Raw genomic sequence first — 20,604 nt, 5'->3', positions numbered from 1 at the left:
ACAGTCCCAAGATAGATAATAGCTCCTATGAGTGTGAGATTGCTAAGCCTAACCTTTGTGGCACTCATGCAAGGAGAGATGGACTAAGTCTCTCATTTGAGTCTAGATGAGTTCACTTGTGTGACTAAATATGAAATGAGTGAAATATTACAATAGTAGTTGCACATAACAAGTAGTTATACTTGTGAGCATAAATAAGTTTTTAGCAAATGAGCCAAGTAACACATGACATAGATCAACATATGTTCAGGTCCTGGGACGTTTTATAATTTTTGTTTAGAATATTTAAATCCATCCCATCAACTCCATTAAGTCTCATTAGGGATGTACATGGTCGGGTTGGTTTGGGTTTTTCAAATATCAAACCAAATCATTTGTGTCGGATTTTTAAATCTATAAACCAAACCAAACCAAACCAATAAAACTCGTTTTTTCAACCTCGAGTTTTTTCGGATTTTTTCGGGTTTTCGGATTTTTGCCGCTAAAGTATTCATACAAACATATAATTTACTTGTACTTCAAATATTTCTTCGGTCCTACCAAAATACAACTATCTAAGGTGTTTCTTAAGAATACAACACAAATGATATGATTAATGATATTAAAATATCCAAAAATAATAGTAATAATGAAATCGCGTAAAACAAATATTGCAAATTAACAAGTCATAATGAAAATGATCATAATTTAAAAGTACTAAATCACGCTAAAATAAGTTTAATAAGTATTAGTTACATGACTAAATATTAAAGGAAATTAAAATTAGATTATGTACTTTAATTGTCTAAACCAATGTAAAATCAAAGAACAAATATTCAATATTATTGTCATTCTTAGTGTTAAATTGATTTTCTTTTTGCATTAGTATTAATTTGATTTTGATTTAAGTTTTATTATAATTACCAACATCTATGGACTATAATCTTTATGGAACCATTCAAAATTCTAAGTTTCAAACTTGAAATAATATATTAAAAGATAAAAACTATGAAAAAGTATAAGAAATATTTAAAAATTATATCAAAGTAAATATTTTTATGTATAAAATAAAATTTTAAAATTATATATATAATATCGGGTTGGTTTGGTCTCGGGTTGGTTTTTTTTAGTTAAACCCAAACCAACCTAAATATAGTCAGGTTTTGTTTTTCAACACCAAACCAAGTCAAACCAACCACTAGTTGGATTTTTTTTTCAGTTTGACTCAATTTGCGATTTGATTCGATTTTCGGTTCGGTTTTCTACACCCCTAAGTCTCATGTTGTTTATCACATATTTTAAACGCTATGTTGCTTTCAAATGAGTTTCAACTAGTTACAAGGCATTGTGGGAGAATACAATAGCATTATTTAAGTATTATCTTCATTAATTTTTACTTTTATATACCTATGTTGTTGCTAAAAGTTCCCATGGATTAACATCTGATGAAATCAATAACGTAACACCTTGAACTTTCAGATTATGGTTTAAACCATTCCACATATGAAATTAGATCCAAACTCGGTGAATTAGATTATGCCTAGGTGTAAATGTCAAATCTCAAGTGTGGAAAGTGTATTGGATATGAATTAAAGTTATAAGACAACTCTAACACAAAGTTAAGTTGAAAGTTTTTCTATTTTTCTATAAGTTTATACCAGGGTCAACTTCAAATAAGCACCTCTCTAGAAATATAAAGTATTGAGTGGTGAATTATATACACAACTAAATAAAATTGAATCTAGTTTCCAAAACATCAAACCATTGTCAATCTGATTTTTAGACCAGAAGTTAAGTACATTTTAGGAAAACGTTGACAATAATACTCATCCACGGGCTTGCAAAGTGAGTAGGCTAGCGTCCCAAGGAAATATTATGTGTGTCAAGGAAGCAAAGTGAGGCAAAATAAAGCCTTTTGAGGAAAAAATACGCCTAGAACCTGAAAGTCAATGTACCAAAACATCTAACAATGGACCAAGTCTAAACAAGAAGGGATGCAACCCCAATCTAATGAACTAATCAACTAACTAGAACATAGTCTAAGTCCGGAAATGGTGGACATAGACGAAAGAGAACCCATGGCAGCCCGGAAGAATTGGCTCACCCTTGAATTCGAACGATGATCACTGATCTCCTAAGCGAGGTTTGTCAGTAGCCGCTTGAAGATGTCATGTACTCAACAAAAATAAGAGCAAGTGCAGTATCAGTACACAACCATAGTGTACTGGTAGGATCACACGGCTATCTCACTAAGTGCAACATACATAAGTCAAACAACAATATAATCACATGCATATATCAAACATATACAATATCATCAACATTTACGAACAACGAACAACTTCACATGTCTCAAAATACACAATTATGACAAGTCATTGGTCCTCTCATGAAACCCAAACCCAAACAGTTAGCATACCAGAACGTGGTATCCGATCCAATGATTATGCCGGAACGTGGCAACCGATCCCATAATTATGCCGGAATGTGGCAACCGATCCAAGTTAGTTATGCCGAAACGTGGCAACCGATCCATTCAACACACCACAATCACAATCACAGGTATATCCTCAAGATCATACAATTAAGTCATAATTTCATGGTAACCATCATTCATCTATCTCATTTACAACAAATGTGATCAATAATGCAACATTCACATACATAAATGTATCATAATGAAGCAAGAACAAACATATACATGACACAATCATAGAATCACAACCATCACCTACCTCGAAACAAGCTTGAAACCCTAAGAAACTTGATCATTCCCCTTTCGGATTCGTTTCACTTGTTTTTGGTCTACAAACAATCAATATAATACGGGAATCACTAAACAATCACTAATTACCCGAATTACTAACAATTTCTATGAGCCCTAGATCAAACTCATGATCCCAATTATCCAAATTAGGGTTGTTTCCACCATAGAATCTATAACAAACCCCCCCCCCCCCCAATCAATATTCACCTATTCTATTACGTTCTACAGATCGAAAAATGGATTCGGGGAGTGAAAAGCTTACATTTAGCCTCAAGAATGGTGAAAAACGAGTAGGAGTCGCCTGGGGTTCATTTCTTAGCTCTAAAAATCGAAAAGTGCCAGATAAGGTAGTTTAGGGGTTTATTAATGACCTTACATCGCGTCGAGTCCGCCACAGCGGACACCACCTTGCTATAGCGACCCTGCCAGAGCGGTAAAAACTCCCGCCAAGGCGGCTTGCACGAACTAGTGAGCTATCTTAAAGAATTCCAAAAACCCCATTTCACAACACACCTCTAACCAACGACGCTCAGAAAATACCCTTTACGCTAAGATCGATTTCAGGAGTTCTACTCGCCCGAATTCAATTCTGTAAAGTCGTACGGGTTCCTTAATGAGTTATCTATCCACCCATGTAATCATAATCATACATAAATCTTCCGATTGTTACTAGATTTCCCTACACCTTAATGACTCCAATTTCGTCCAAATCTTGACTAGGTTGAGAAAATCCAAATACTACGAAAAAGTTTTTCGGCCCCAAATTCCCCACCGTTGGCATTTCTTTAACGACGGGAATAGGTCGTAACAATACTACTCCCAATAAATATATACTCATGCTCAAATGTATAAAACATACTATTTGTCAATTTTGAGGTAATTGCTCAAAATAACCTCTTAAAAGAGGTAACTACTCTGACATATCTTTGAACTCGTTAACTCATTTAGAAATCAAAATTTCTCTTTTCTCAATGTAACAAGTGATACATTTAGAAATACTTAGTTCCCTTATACTTTTACTCAAATCGTGTTTAAGACTCTTTCTCAAAACTCATCTTTTCTTTCTCAGATAATTAGTTTAGGGAAAAAAGGTTTACTTGAAAGGATTCTCAATATTAACTCAGTAATAAATCAATAATAACTCAACAATAGGGTTCATGCTGAAAATAGGCATGAACAATCATCTCAAGAATCTCAACGCAAGATATACTAACTCAATAATCAGGAAATAGAATCCAGAACTCAACAATGAAACTCATCTAAAGAATTATCAAAACAAAGGATGTAACCCTAGATTATTCTTTAGTGATAGAAAGTAGATGTAGGGTGTGAGGATGAACTCAGTCCATCACTATGAGTTGCCTTACATACATGGAAGAACAAGGTTCTTGAAGAAGCTTGAAGAAGAACTTGCTTGGACACCTTGAAACCCTAGCTTTGGTGTTTCTTGAAGTTCTTGAGCGTAGATTTTTTTTTGGAATGAGAGGATTGAAATAATCAGAACTAATTGACTTTGGCTTTTGAAAGAAATTAATAGTTATGGATTGGGGTTTTGGGATGAGGTAAAGGCATAAACATCCCTCCTAAAACGTGACAAGAAGAGAAAACTAAAAGAATTCTAACGTGCGCTATAGCACATCTAAAGCTTAGTTCGCGCGACACTTTGCGCAACCTTAACAATAGCACTGACATTGCCGCACGGGTGCGCGACAGACATCCACTTTGCACGCCAATTCGCACAGACTACGTAGTGTCTAGAAAAATGATCATAACTTTTAGCACATAACTTGAATTGATGAACGGTCAAATCAGTTGAAAGAAGACTTCAAGGCCTTTCATATTGTTGGTATTAAGCCACAAAATTCTTCATTTGTTAGGGGGTATGATTGATTGAATTTTATCCTTGAGTGGACTTACACGAAAACTCAATCATTAGAGTACCTCTCAACTCGACTTTATGCTAAAAGTTCATTATGACCTTAACTCACATCCAAAGCACTTCAAATACTCAGGAATGAATCTTAACATATATTAACAAGTAGTATATCTCCCAATCCAAATTGATACACTTATCACAACCGATTCAAATTCTAAGAGTAGAATTTTCAAGGTGTTACATTTCCAAATCCTAGTTAAACTTTTTTTCTCTTCTCCACTTCATCTCACACCAAGGTAAGTCCCTTACATGTAAGTCTAAGCGATTTCAAGCATTTCTAATATTCGAATATGGATTCATAGTGAAATTTTATATCATAATCTTAGGATTTTCAAGAAAATTCATCTCCAAGGTTCAAGAAAGATTTTTGTTGTTTTTCTACTTCCAAGATCAATTTTTTCTTGGGTACGTATTTGAAATAATTAATATATGTAAGGCTATCCTCTACGTGAGGAAACGTCATTTTTCTTCTCCACTCAACGCTCTTTATGTCTACAAGTTTTTCTTCATAATGAGTTAGGCTTATGTGAAATTTTTTATGTCTTGCTCGTTTGATTCCTTAGAAACCTCAAGAATTCCCTACAGTATTATTTATTCTGTATGATATCCATTTTCCATGAATTTTATGACTTTCACCATGAAGTTATGAAAATATAAAAAAGTATGATATTTCTTTTAAAAAATTGAGTTTGATGAATCCTCTTATGGATCAAGAATCATGATTTTCTACGATAAATATGAACACCATAATTTTTTTCAAAGGTTGATTTTGACTAACAAATATAAACTTAAAGATATTACGACATAATTTATGAATAATGATTTGTTTCAAATGATAAACCTTGTGATATTATGATATGATTTACATGACCGTGATTTATGAGCTTTTGAGATATCTATGATTTATGAGCTTTTGGGATAATAATGATTTTGAGAAAATGTTATATTTTGGAAGAATTATTATTAAATGAGTATGTATGAATTTTAGATAACAAATATCTGAAACTATATATGCCAAGTCATGTTATGCCCATGTGACCTATCAATGTATAGAACGAATTTTCGATGGGGGCGACAATCGAATATCATGAGTTTACATGATAGATATTATGTCGATTTTGAGAAACTCCCAAACATAAATTAATGATTTATGAAATATGAAATTTATTTAGTGAGGCAATCATCATGATTTTAAAACTTATGATTTTACTCTATGCTAGTAGACACTATTCGATATGTAGAAGCTAGGGGTGTATAAAATTGAACCGAAAATCGAATCAAATCGCAAATCGAGTCAAACCGAAAAAAAGACCCGATTAGTGGTTTGGTTTGACTTGGTTTGGTATTGGAAAAACAAACCCGACTATATTTGGGTTGGTTTGGTTTTAACTTAAAAAAACCAACCCGAGACCAAACCAACCCGACACTATATATGTAATTTTAAAATTTTATTTTATACATAAAAATATTTACTTTGATATAATTTTAAAATATTTCTTATACTATTTCATAGTTTTTATCTTTTAATAAATCGTTTCAAGTTTTAAACTTAGAATTCGGAATGGTCCAATAAAGATTATAGTTCATAGATGTTGATAATTATAATAAAACTTAAATTAAAATCAAATTAATACTAATGCAAAAAGAAAATCAATTCAACACTAAGAATGACAATAAAATTGAGTATTTATTCTTAAGTTGTACATTGGTTTAGACAATTAAAATACATAATCTAATTTTAATTTTCCTTAAATATTTAGTAATGTAACTAATACTTATTAAACTTATTCTAGCATGATTTAGTACTTTTAAATTATGATCATTTTCGTTATGACTTTGCAATATTTATTTTATATGATGATTTCATTATTATTTTTTATTAAATATTTTAGTGTATCAGTACTCATCTCATATTTTGTGTTATTTTCTTAAGAAACATCTTAGATAATTGTATTTTTGCTGGACTAAAGAAATATTTGGAGCACAAGTTAATTATATGTTTGTATGCAAACTTTACCCAAAAAATCCAAAAATTTGAAAAAATCCGAGGTTTGTTAGTTTGGTTTGATTTATAAATTTAAAAATTCGACACAATAGTTTGGTATTTGAAAAACCCGAACCAACCCGAGGTTGAAAAACCCGAAAAAATCTAAATTTTATTAGTTTGATTTGGTTTATAAATTTAAACTTTTTACACAAACGATTTGGTTTGATATTTGAAAAATCCGAACCAACCCGGTCATGTACACCTCTAGTAGAAGCTTCCATATAGACCGTCAATCATGTACTTCAAGTTTTGACCTTCATGTTGTTTTCATAAATTTCAACATCATGATCATACATTTGTGAAAACTATTTCTTTTAAAAGACTTGAAATTATGTTTAGACTCATAGTTAGATATATGTGCATATATTTTATGTCATGGTACATGCACACTTGGGCCAGTAATAACATCAAATGTCTCCCACGCCCACGATCTAGACTTGGAGTCTGACAAATAATCAGTGTTTTTTTTTTATTGAAAAAAGATATTTGTGTCATGAAAATTACATAAATTAATAATGAAATGAACTATGAGGACTAAATTTTTATGAATTGCACATGTTAAGGGGCATGTTGATAATTACTCTGGAGGTTTGCCTTGCTGGTACAATTTGTGAAGATGTTGATATCTACACTTAGGGGTGTATAAAACTGAACCAAATCGTAAATCGAGTCAATTCGGAAAAAAAAATTCGACTAGTGATTTGGTTTGGTTTTGAAAAAAAAAATCCGACTATATTTGGATTGGTTTGGTTTTAACCAAAAAAAGCCAACCTAAGACCAAACCAACCCGATATTATATATATAATTTTAAAATTTTATTTTATACATAAAAATATTTACTTTGATATAATTTTTAAATATTTCTTATACTTTTTCATAGTTTTTATCTTTTAATATATTTTTTCAAGTTTGAAACTTAGAATTATGAATGGGCCAATAAAGTTTATAGTCCACAGATGTTGATAATTATAATAAAACTTAAATCAAAATCAAATTAATACTAATGCAAAAAGAAAATCAATTCAACACTAAGAATGACAATAATATTTGTTCTTTAGTTTTACATTGGTTTAGACAATTAAAATACATAATCTAATTTTAATTTCCTTTAATATTTAGTTATGTAACTAATACTTATTAAACTTAATTTTAGCATGATTTAGTACTTTTAAATTATGATCATTTTCATTATGACTTGTTAATTTGCAATATTTGTTTTACGCGATTTCATTATTATTATTTTTGTTGGATATTTTAGTGACATTAATCATATCATATTGTGTTATATTTTTAAGAAACATCTTAGATAGTTGTATTTTGGTAGGACTAAAGAAATATTTGAAGAACTAGTAAATTATATGTTTGTATGAATACTTTATCGGAAAAACCCGAAACAATCCGAAAAAACCCGAGGTTGAAAAACCCGAGTTTTATTGATTTGGTTTGATTTATAAATTTAAAAATCCGACACAAATAATTTGATTTGATATTTGAAAACCCAAACCAACCCGGCCATGTACACCCCTATCTATACTCATTGCTCTATTGATTGGTGGAGTCACAACACAAGAACCATAAAAGAGAGATGATAGAAATATGGGTACTTCCTTTTTTTGGTGCAATTATAATAATATCATGACCTTTATTAGAGAAAAAAGGTACTTGATAGTCCTTTGTGGCAAGTGATCTACATATACTATACTGGCTTAAAAAAAAGTGGACGGCCATATTTCATTATAAAATTTGAAAAAAGTAATTTTTTATTTTCAAAGTGAAAAACGACATCATGTTTGATCATGAATATAAATTAAAATTATTTTTGACTTTTTGTACGAAATTTGGAACGAAATAAGTGAAAGAACATTTCTATTGTTTTTTAAATTCTTGTAAATTCTAGAATTCAATTACAAGTTGGAGTTTCAAAATTTTATGGCCAAACATGTTTCGAAGATCAACTCCATAAATAAGTGCAAAGATTTCATTCCAAGACAGAAATTAGACACCGATGAGCAAATTTCTTACGAAAAATAATGAAAAGAAGACATCATTTTATTTGGATAAAATTGAACAATTTTCGAGTAATCTTAATATACACTACTTTATTTTAAAAAAAACAATTTCATGGCAAGATTTTAAGGATAATTTCAAAATTTATCTTTAAAATATTGTAGGAAATTAACATATTGTAAATATGTATACACTACAATAAAAATAACTTTTAACAGCAATAAATATTTATATTAAAAAAGTGATAAAGTCTTTACCTCCTGAATTATCCTTAAAATATTGTAGGAAATTAACATATTGTAAATATGTATACACTACAATAAAAACAATTTTTAGCAGCAATAAATATATATATATATATATATATATATATATATATATTAAAAAAGAGTGATAAAGTCTTTACCTCTTGCATTAGTTAATTGTCATTGGATCCAGTGTCGCTATAGACTTTATGGACATTTACAAAGAGTGTTGAATGTCGCAATAAGCTATTGTCGTTAATTAATTGCCAATATATATATATATATATATATATTATTGGATGCCACTATTGAGCCAAAATAAGTGGCATGACTTGTTTCTCCCTAGAATCATTTTTCATTCAGCAAACATGTCTCTCTGTCCTTCATAGTGGCATTGAAGTACTTTAAAGGGCAAGTAGTGATATTTCTTTATTGAATAGTTTAGCCAACATTTATGGCAGTAGTCTAAAGATTTGTTAGGCATCATCATGAAGTTTGAGCTGATTGAACTCTACCAAAGAAATCAATGCATCACCATGCTCCCACAAACCTATAGGTCCTAGTTATGTCTCATTCCTTGCCTATGAAAATTAAAAATATAGATATGATCAAAATCGATCTCTCTTTTCAGAATATTGGATTTGATACGTTCAACAATAATATTATTTTAGGGAAATTACGCGGATAAGTAAATATATACTAGTTAATTAGCTAACATAGCTATATTTTGCATTAATTACACTCGCAGCCTCTTTTTAGCTATAATTATGTGCGCCTCTCTCCTCTCTTCCTCTCTCTCGTCTCTCTTCCTCGCAACCTCTTTTTAGCTATAATTCGTGATTTTTCCTTATATGATAAGTATTTAGTTTGGGATGTACACTATGTGTAATTAAGTCTAGTTATCTATTTAATTAAAATTGTTCTTAACTTTTCAATTATAAACTTAACTTTTCAATTATAAACTTATAGTGCCACAGTTTTAACACTTGCAAATTGCAATGTTTGAAATAGTTTGCAGTGAAAAAAGATAGGTAGTTTTTCTTTTATATCTATATATAATCTTAATCTTGAAAAACAAATACAGTAGTAATTATTTTAAATTTGTGCATCTTTTGTTTTTTATATTAAGTTGCTCGGACTCTTCACTTTTGGTGTCCCACCCGTGTATATATAAATTTCTATGATAGTCCTTTTATATATATATATATATATATATATATCATCTTCTGGGATTCTCCTTTTGATCAGTATATTTTCCTCTTAATATCTTTTAAGTTTTCCACATAACATCTCATAATTTAGACAATTCGCACTATTTTTAGATAACTGAATTATTCTTAGTCAAATTTCCACATCCATATCCGTATATGAATACATATTCCCAAATTCATATCCCTACTTGAATTCATATCCCCAAATCATGAAAAATCCAACCTCTAGATGCATACTCGTATTGAACATCTGCATCCGAGTTCGAGCAACTTATGAGTCTGTTGTTTAATTAGTCCATAATTTATATGGGAATGAAAACAAAGCAGACATTGTATTAGAAAAACAAGACTAGCTAGTTACAAAAGGACACGTAGTGGTGCATTGACAAGGAAATATAGTAGTAGTACCATAATATATAGCTAGAAGTGACAACTACTTAGTCCATGATTGAAACTTGAATCCCTCTTGGAAGACATGAACCTTTGAAACCAATCTCATATTTAGCTCCCACCACTTCACAAAGCTTGATGATCTCAATATTTTCTTTATCTTCAATCATTTGCAAGCTCGTTTGAAAAATGTCTTTTAGCCATTCATCAAACAAGTTGTTGAGAAATGAACCACACCCTTCAAATACCTTCTCCAACACCATTTCATCAAAGGAAAATTTCTCTAGTATTTTACTCCCACACACTTGTTCCAATGACCTTCTCATCTTGAACATGAACACCTCTCTCATTTGCTTGTCTTGAGAAGAATCGCGCTTCAAAACAAGGCGGTTCTTGATGAGGTCCAAAAAACCAAGTGATGGATTGTTGTTTTGTTGATGGTGATCATTGGCTGTATCGCGAGTCAAGTCACTTGAAATGGGGCTAAAGTCCTCAGTTATGGCTTCGTGTACATCACCCTCGTCATAGACCTCGTCTGCTTTTATGTTGAGGTCAAGGGTATTTGAGCTCAATTGCTTCATTATCTTCCCACTTTGAGTAGCAATTGAGGTGACATCTTCCATCACATTGTTTCTTGGACTCTTGGTCTTGTTAGGCAAAGATAATTCCCATTCAGCTTTTCTCTTATGATCAATACATACTGATCCAGGATTCGGACTCGTTTCACTTACCACCAGTTTCATCTGGATTACAGACTCTGTGCAATAGTACTCTCTTCCATCACTGCAGTGATCAGTTGCATCGCTAGTCCTGATTGCTACGATGAACAAATGACTAGAACTCCGATTTTCATAAGCATCCTTAAGAAATTTCAAGAGTTCTGCATCAGCAAAATCGACATCTTCCAGTAGGACAACAAGCTTTTCATGATTCCTTAAGGCCTTGTTGAGCAACTCAACATGATTTGACATGTTTCTCATGTTGATGCACAACAGCAAGTCATCAGAACCAAAAGCTGATTTTGCCATCGCTCGAGCCAATCTCTGTTTCCCAATTGAGTCATTCCCCTGAATCAACAACCAATTCTTCTGCTTATTGATTGTGTTGAAATCCATCAATGCATCCACAATAGTATGCATGTTTTCCATTTGCCAAGGCAAGTTCTCTTGTAACAATTTGAGCATCTCTTCATCAACGTTATTCCCACCGATATGATCAGAAAGCTGTGAATTCCCAAGAGCAAGTGTGATTTTCACTTCTTTCCCTTCTCTGTTCTTAAGAGAATCCAAGTTTGGCTCAACTGATGATTGTGATTCATTTTTCGAGTTCCCATTGCTGAAACTGAACTCAATATGGCACGATTGTTGTCTTCTGAATCTTGGCACAGTGCTGGCTCCATGATTAGGCTTCACATTGTGTGGATCACTAAATGAAATCGATTTGCAATCTGTTATTATACTGTGCTGATTAGGCCACCATGGATACAATGAATTAAAAGAATAATTCTTCCCACTGCTATTGTATTCATTGCACACAACTGAACTTATTTGTCTTTGATTTGGCTTCCCTTGATGAAGATTTTTGCACAACCTGCTCCACTTTCCTTTCAACTCAGCCAAATCATCCTGAAAATAGATGGCCAGTAAGATAATGTTGTCCCATTTTATATGATAGATTAGACACATTGACCTTTATACTCTGGATTCTATCATCATCTCGTTGATGTTGGTTGTCTGATTTTAACTTGATAGAGAATTTAAGAAAATAGAGAATTTTTTTTGAATTTTGGTGTAAGGATATGTAGAGTGTAAAAAAATATTCTTTAATCTCGTGATCTTAAATATGTCAGGTCAAAAAGTTAAAATTAGTGAAGGTAGTATATGATATTAAAAGTAAAGGAATAATTGGAATTATTGTAGGTTAATAGATGAGAATAGTAAGATGTGTACCTTGTTAGTTGGATCCATGTCATGTGGTTTGAGCCAATCAGGCAATGGTGTTGGAGGTTTGTCAGAGTCCTTAGTGTCACATGTGATAGACATAGGACTCAATGTACAAGTTTTGTGCTGCCCAAACTTCAACATAGCTTCTTTTTCATAATTACAAGTGCATTGTGCACAGCAAGTGAGTGCATCATGTTCCTCTTTGCTAGGTACTGGCTTTTTCTCAAACATTTGTTGAGAGAATGGTATTCTTGCTTCATGGACACTGCAAAATCAGGAGAATATAGACTTGTTTAGTAAATTATACTTCCTTCCTTCCAAAAAATAATTGAAAATTATTACACTCTTTATCCAATTTAAGCGTCTTACTCTCAGAAATAGTATCTCTTTTTATATTTAGTAAGCTTTAAATTTCAACTTGTTACATAACACGTTTAAGACTATAAGATTTAAAAGACTATATACATCTTTAATTTAAGACTATTAGATTCAAAAGTTTTTCTCTAAATTCCGTACCCAATTAATATAAGACACTTGAATTTTAGCAATAATACATTTCTAAATCTGAAAATAATTTAAATTGAACACTTTTATGGAGGGCATAACAAGTGTAGCACTATTCAAATCTCCACTAAATTGATATGTAAGGGGGAAAAGAGAATGAAAATTAAACAAGATTATAGTATTTACATTAGTAGTAATATAAAAATAAGTGTCATTTGTCTAAGGTGCTTTCCCATCTGAAAAAGAAGTCAAAAAAGGAAGATAATTCCCTTGAAACCTGAAAAAGGCAACAACCGATACTAGAAACATGCTTGGGACAAAAACCCACATGCTGCAACATCACCTGCTAGATACTGAATAAAGTAGGTAATTACTTACATTCTATTTCCAATTTTTTTTCCCTTCTTTTGCCTTTTTCACCTTATTATTATGACTTAAAAACAAATCCACAAAAAAGAAAAAGAAACAAGAAAACAGTAAATTCAAAAGATGTCCATTTTACATTTTGTACGTTTTCTTAGCATTGCTTTTTGGCAATATAATAGAGCGTGCTCCTAAGTCCTGCTATTTTTGTTTAGTCGTTCAGACAATGAAAACTCAAACACAGTCATAAAAAGGAAACATAATATATTCGTTCACTTTTACTCTTGTCCACTATTTTAAATATAAAATGTTATATTTATTTGTCACTTTTAACATATCAAGAAAAACTAATTACTCCATTTTTTACTGAACGTTAATTAATAAGGCAGTGCGACAAAATAGTCATATCAATCATTGCTTTGTTAATGAGCGTGTCAAATTAAAATGTGACAAATATAAATAAACAAAAATAGAGTGCATTATGATGAAATTTATGATTATGAAGAATGAAGACAAAAATAAATGGTAACTGACCTTGTAGTATTGAGACTTAACCCTAGACCACCAGATGGAACAGAAATAGGTTGAAGAGACCATTGAATATCAAGAGGAGGTTGTTTCATTTGGCATTTGATATAAGTTTGATAATTTGCTGTACCCACCAACCAAACCTTTGCATTTGAGCTGCTGTTGTTGTAGGAAGAAACAAGCCTTCCTATCTCAGCTACAAGATGATCAACTGGACTATAATTAACAAACAATCCTCTTTCTTTCTCCTTATTAGTACTGTCAACTGTCCATTTCAAGTCACCTGTGTAGATAATGACTCCTCCTCTACCCCCAGTACCCCTTGTAAGAGATTCCACTTTTCTTTTCAGGTCTGATATGTTCAGCTCCACTTCTTCTCTTTTCATTAACATTAGCGGTGCATCTGAGAACTGAAATTTGATAAAGTGAACTCCTTTAAGTTCCTCAGGCACATCTCCTCTCTCCACTTTTCCCATCAGTTGTGCAACTATTCCTTCTGTGCTTGTCACTGAGTCACCAACTATCACACTGTTTCGCCTCTTGTTGTTATTTCTCAACAACACATCTAACACCAACTTAACATCTGATGATGTTAATTGTGTATTAATGAACTTATGAGGTGAAAAGAGAATAGGGTTTTGTGAATTCCAAAAACTATTAAATGGACTATTCTCAGTAGTAGTTGTAGTGTTAGTAGGTGAGCTAGGTGTGGTGTAAATTCCACCTGCAGAGCTATTGTTATAACACTGAAACACTGATGAAGAAGCTGATTCCTCTATATTGTTTTTAATTGCGGTACTAGAGAAACCAGCTTCTCTCATAACCCTACTAACACTAGGATCATCTAGAATAGACAAAATAAGTTGCTCTAACTCAACTTTAATAGCTAAAAGAGGTTGTTGCTGTTGTTGCTGTTGTTCTATACAGCCTCTTCGCTGATGAGCTTGCGCTCTTTTGAGTGCAGCAACTAAAGCATTAGACAAACAAGGCTGGCCATGAAGGAGTGGACCAGGACTTGTTGGAAGTCTATTAAGTGCAACATTAAAGCATAACTCAAGAGCTCTACACTGAAGTGGATGAGAACTATAATTATTATTATTATGTTGTTGTTGAGATTTGAGACAAGCTTTTCGAAGAAGACTTAATCTCGAACTCAACAAAATAGCAGCAACATGAAGAGGAGTAACCTGTGCATGGCCTCTTCTCCTGGCCAAGCTAAGAGAAAGCTTCAATACTGAAGCAGCCTCTGTTGTGAGGGTCTGTTGAACTGCACTACCCGCTCCCGTTCGCATAACTTAGATACAACCCCACCCCCCCTACACCCCCCCTCGTTGTTGATACCGTAACCTATCTTGCCTGAGAACTGAACACTTTCTTACTATGTTACCCCCCCTCTACCAGCTCTAACACCCCACACTCTACTCAAAACTTGTGTTTTCTATATACTTTCTTTTTCTTGTTACTTCTTCTTTCTCTTAACAACAAGTATGTGTATATATATATATATATATGTGCTTCAACTACTATAGCTTTATTTCTTTTTCTTTTAATTTCAAGTGAAAAGATATAAGCCCACAAGGGTTTTTTAAATAAAGAAGCCAAGACAGATCATATCTTTGCCTTTAAACTAGTTGTTCTAGCTTTTTCATTTCTTTTTTTTATTCCTTTATCTAAAGACAATTTACTCCTCCGTTTCTTTTTAGTCTATTTCAAAAAAAATATATAGTATATATTTTTTGTTGGAAACTTACTAATTCTAACTTTTTCGTGACATGTTTAAGTTAAAGACCTATGTTGGTCGGAGTCTTAAAAAATGTTAACATGTGTGTGTTGCATTTTCAAAAAGTAGTGTATTTTTGAAGAATTAGATATTGGTCGACATTGAAAATGAAGAGTCTGCGCAACTTATATTAAGACCATAAGATTAAAAATTATTTTAAATATATTTAATGTATCTTTGGTTTATAAGATCACAACAACAAGATTCAAAAGTTGTTATTACTTCTAATTTCAGGTTAAAACCAAACAAACAAATTTAAACCATAATTAATCCGTCCATTTCATTTTATATGGAACCTTTTGATTGGACAAGAGTTCAGGTAAAAAACTTCTTATTTTTAAAATCTTGATATACTTATGTGGCTACAAAATTATGTTATGTGATATAATTAAAATTTCTAGATTCAATTTTTAAAATTTTGACAATAATGTGGACATAAAAACGTTAAGTTTCTTGAAACAAAATTTATATATTTGAAAATTATCTAAAAAAAAAATACTAAATAAGAATAATTAACAAATTAAAATATTTAACATACATATAAAGAAATTTCAATGGGACGAGCGTTCAATAAATTGAAACGACTAACAAGGATTATGGTGGAGTAGTAAGTACTTCATTCTTAATCAGAGGTCTCAAATCTTCCGGATACATAGTTGTCATTATTAGGGAGTGCTTTACTCCTATATGAGATTTTTTCGACGCAAATCCAAATTTAATCGAACTTTAATATAGATACCAGAGCCTGAGCGAAAAAAAAAAACAATGTAAGTAGCTGATAGTAGTTTTTCTTTTCTTTGTCTCTGGTTAGACCAGTTGTACTTTATCTTTCAACAGTTGTTAGTTCTAAGCTTTATGACCAAATGGTGTGTACTATTTGTAAAGATAATTAGCATGAAAGGTTACTTTTGTTTAATCATTTTTTGCATGGGGATAGGGAACTGTGTCAAGTAATTCTATGCCGTAAGCTAAGATAAGTTATTAATTAATAGACTGCATTTATCAGAGAATTTGATACTCACTACATGTAAAGCTGCATAAAGAGAATACAAGATTTCGATCTCTATATGTGCATGCTTTTTTTCTACCAAGAATGACAAACTATATAATATAAATAAACAAAATCTTCAAGATATACCTAGTTTACTATATTTCACATAATAAATTATTCTCACTGTCCAATTTAACTTGTTTATTATATTATTTTGGAATGTCTAATAATACTTGTCCAATTTATTAAATCAATAAATAATTATCATTTTATATCTGTTTTATCCTTGCTATTTAAATGCTATTTATTTTTGAATGACTTATATTTAATAAGGGTGACTTGGTAAAATTTACTTTTTATTTATCCTTGTGTCGAGTCAATAGTGTATAACCAAGGGCCGAGCCACCTTGTGGGGTTCATCCTTTACCTCCCTTTGGCAGAAAAATTATATTATTTATACATAGTTAAAATAATTTTTTATGTATATATAGTAGATGCCAAATCCCCTTCGACTACTTCATGTGTCTATTTCTACATATTTTGAACCCTGCTTACTAAAAATTCTGACTCTGCCAGTGTGGATAAGTATAACTATTACTGAATAGAAGGAGGAATAGAAATGGTAACTTTAAAAAAATGTCTTGAAGTGGGAGCTAAAGAAAATTTTAAAAAAATGTTAGGGAGAGAAGGGGAGGCAGAAATTCAAATAAAGTAATAAAGGTGAAAAGGTAGGAAAGAAAGAGGGAGAGTCGATAAAGGGGAAAGTGATGATTTTTTGCCTTTTTCATGTTTATCATTTGTTTCCTTGCATATAAATGAAAAATCAAAGTTAATTGAAAATATAATAATATATTGTTAAGGATTATTATAGTTTTAAGCAGATTGGAAAAGAAAAAGAAAAAAAGAGATGTCACGCCAATCCTCGTAGAGAGACAGCGTTTTATTCCCCAAGTACCCAAAAAGCAACCCTCTGTCTCCTATCCTACCTAAGCATTATTGCTCTCTTTTTCACTCCCTTTCTCTTGTATTAATCCTATTTTATCTTCAACAACCCACTTGCAAACACCTTTTTAATTAATCACAAGGTCAAATTAAGGGGTTTGGTAGAGTGGATTGAAAAATATAATGATGTATTATTAGTAGGGTTTTTCATAGTTATAGTTGAAAAATCAAATTAAATCGCAATTTAAATCAAGAAAATTGATATTTAATTTGATTTTGAATCATGAAAATCGATACTATTTGATTTGATTTTGGTTTTACTGTAAAAATAATTAAACTGAATTTCATAAATAAAATATAAAACCTCTTGTTAGTGTTTTGATATATAATTTTCTTGTACCCATCCCCGGGTAGTTCCTCAATTGTTGAGCTTGGGGTTATTTTTTTTTTTTTGCTATAAAGATTTGATATTTTGATCTTGGTGTATTGGTCAACTAAATCACTCTGCTCGTGTAATAATAACTCTAATTGATTAATTGCTTAGTTGAATCAATAATAGCTTTCATGTGTATTGTTCATATACTAGGTGTATGTGTCTATCGGGATGCATATGTCCTTAATAGACTTTTTTACTTTCAAATCGAGAAAACTATAAAAATCGAACCAAATCGACAATGATTTTTTTTAAATTTGATTTGGTATTAGAGATTGAAAAATAGACTAAATTGGTTTGGTTATGGTTTTAACCAATAACCGATTTAAACCGAAACATGAATACCCCTAATTATTAGTATCTTGTTTGGTAATTTTTTCAATTTTTGTATAACTAATATTTGCATAAGTTATATACTCTATTTGATATTAAGGTATGCTAAATTAATACATGAAAATTCATGGTACTCCCTTCATTTAAAAACGAATGACTTACTTTTCTTGTTCGTCTATTTATAAAAGAATGAGCCATTTTTCTTAGCAATACTTTAATTTCATCTTTTAATGTGACATGTTTAAGACCACAAAATTAAAATGTATTTTGGTACATGTGACATAACTTTAATTTAGGAAGCCAAAATTGAAAAGTCTTCTTTATTTTCTTAAATTTTCTGTCAAGTCAAACTATGTCTTTTTTTTGGAGGGAGGGTGGGGGGTGGGGGGGGGGGGAGTATTAGTTATGCAAAAGATTTTAATGCATGCATTAACAACATTAAACACACAATTGCCCCTCAAAATTCTTTGTACATCATTTCCATATTTGTGGAGGTTATTTTTGTAATTTTTTTTTATTTAGAAATTATGCAATATATGTTATTTTTTTACAAAAAATGCATAATTACCCCTGAATTTGTTCCGAAAAGTTAGTTACACACTTAAACTATCACGTCGGCCTATTATACACCTTTACTACTCATAAGTAAATTTAATACCACCCTGAGGTGTATAACACCACCTTCACAACGGGAGTTGTATTACACCCTCACCACATCAATGTCATCTCATTGCCACATCAGATGCCATGCTAGTTTCGAAATAAAATGCTTCATGTCATCCTTTTGCTTCTTTTTCACTGAATACCACAATGGAACAATTACCATTGCCACAATACCAGCACCAAAATCATATATTTAACCACGAAATAAAATAGTTGCAAAAAATTTCACCACCTACAATCAAATTCACCATGAGAATCATACCATCTCCATCATCCCTACAAAAATTGTAAGTGATCACCACAAAAATGAACACCCATAACTAAACTCATCCCCGAAATCACATCAACACCATCAAAAGGTACAAACTCACCACCAAATATCACCATCACCATTATCAATATCGATTGCTTCTTTTTCACCACCTTCAATTCCCTCTTCTTTGACACTCACCACCAACCACAAACAAACCCACTAGTATATTTTATTTTTTAGATTCAATAATCAATTTTACCAGCCACACACAAAACATTCCGCACCACTGTCACGTCCCGAGGCTACCCTTTGACGTAACACGGAACCTACAATCACGAGTAACCCCAAGCTAACCCTGAGTCAGACATATCATAAACATATTGAAAATAACTAAGTAAAGCATGAACTATACAGAAGCTAAAAATAGTGGATATCTGAAAAATGGGGAAAAACCCAACTAGTCTGAATATGTAAAACATACTAAGAGTTTAGTGATAACTGAAATAATCACTTAACAACTCAAGCTGAATCTACTACTATGTTTGAAAAGCCTCTAACTAAGTTGAGTTGCTGGGACATGTCCCCAGCTAACTCTAACAAAATTGAAATCTGAAAGCAAACACTAAAATGAAAGCATGTTTATTGTCCTCGAAAAATGAGGACTCACCACTGAAGTTGCTGAATGCGGACCAAGAATTGATCTAAGTGTGATCTGGATGCTGAGAACCTGAACCTACATCATAAAATGATGTAGCGCAGAGTATGCGTCAGTACTAGGAATGTATTGAGCATGCATGATATAGATATTAAGCTGAACAAATATATATGAGTTGAACAAAGCATAACTGAGCAATAACATAATCTGAACAAAAATATAAATACTGAAACATAACTGAAAAGCTAAGCTGAAAGCTATGACCAAGTACTAATCATAAAGATAACATGTTGAACTGTATATTGATATAAATGCTGAAAACCTGGTCAAATGCACTAAGAGTCTGACTGTGAGAGCTACTATTAACTGACATAAACCACGTGAGCTAAACATGGAGTCCGATGTATACTCCCTATCGAGAGGACCCAATATACCTTGTCAGGGGTATAAATGCATGAATGACATGATCACTAAATCTGATGCCCAACAAAGGGGACTTATAATCCTATGCGGGCACACTGAACCCTAGTCCAACTCGATGCTAAGTCTACTCCCAACTGAATACATATGAAGCTAAAATGCACTAAATACTGAATAGCTCAAAATACTGACATGCTAACTGAGAATGCAACAT

The 20,604-nt window shown here is 31.8% G+C and overlaps 2 protein-coding genes across 3 annotated transcripts in view; both read right to left on the bottom strand.

The window, feature by feature from the left end:
• LOC125823320 (protein TRANSPARENT TESTA 9) overlaps positions 1 to 20,604 on the bottom strand; it is a 364,024-nt gene that overhangs the window by 168,074 nt on the left and 175,346 nt on the right. The window lies entirely within an intron of this gene.
• LOC125823318 (protein SMAX1-LIKE 4-like) overlaps positions 10,470 to 20,604 on the bottom strand; it is a 534,427-nt gene continuing 524,292 nt past the window's right edge. Inside the window, exons 2-4 of the mRNA XM_049502710.1 lie at positions 13,927 to 15,358; positions 12,532 to 12,790; positions 10,470 to 12,207 (exon numbers count right to left, since the gene is read on the bottom strand). Of these exons, the coding sequence (XP_049358667.1) occupies positions 10,630 to 12,207; positions 12,532 to 12,790; positions 13,927 to 15,212 (3,123 nt within the window). The 5' untranslated portion in view covers positions 15,213 to 15,358 and the 3' untranslated portion in view covers positions 10,470 to 10,629. The remainder of the gene's footprint in view (positions 12,208 to 12,531; positions 12,791 to 13,926; positions 15,359 to 20,604) is intronic.

This window comes from Solanum verrucosum, unplaced genomic scaffold (assembly GCF_900185275.1).
Source record: "Solanum verrucosum unplaced genomic scaffold, falcon-dt-bn FXZP01000214.1, whole genome shotgun sequence".
Lineage (NCBI taxonomy): Eukaryota > Viridiplantae > Streptophyta > Magnoliopsida > Solanales > Solanaceae > Solanum > Solanum verrucosum.
Note: the sequence above shows the minus strand (reverse complement) of the source record. Positions and strands in the feature narration are given on the sequence as shown.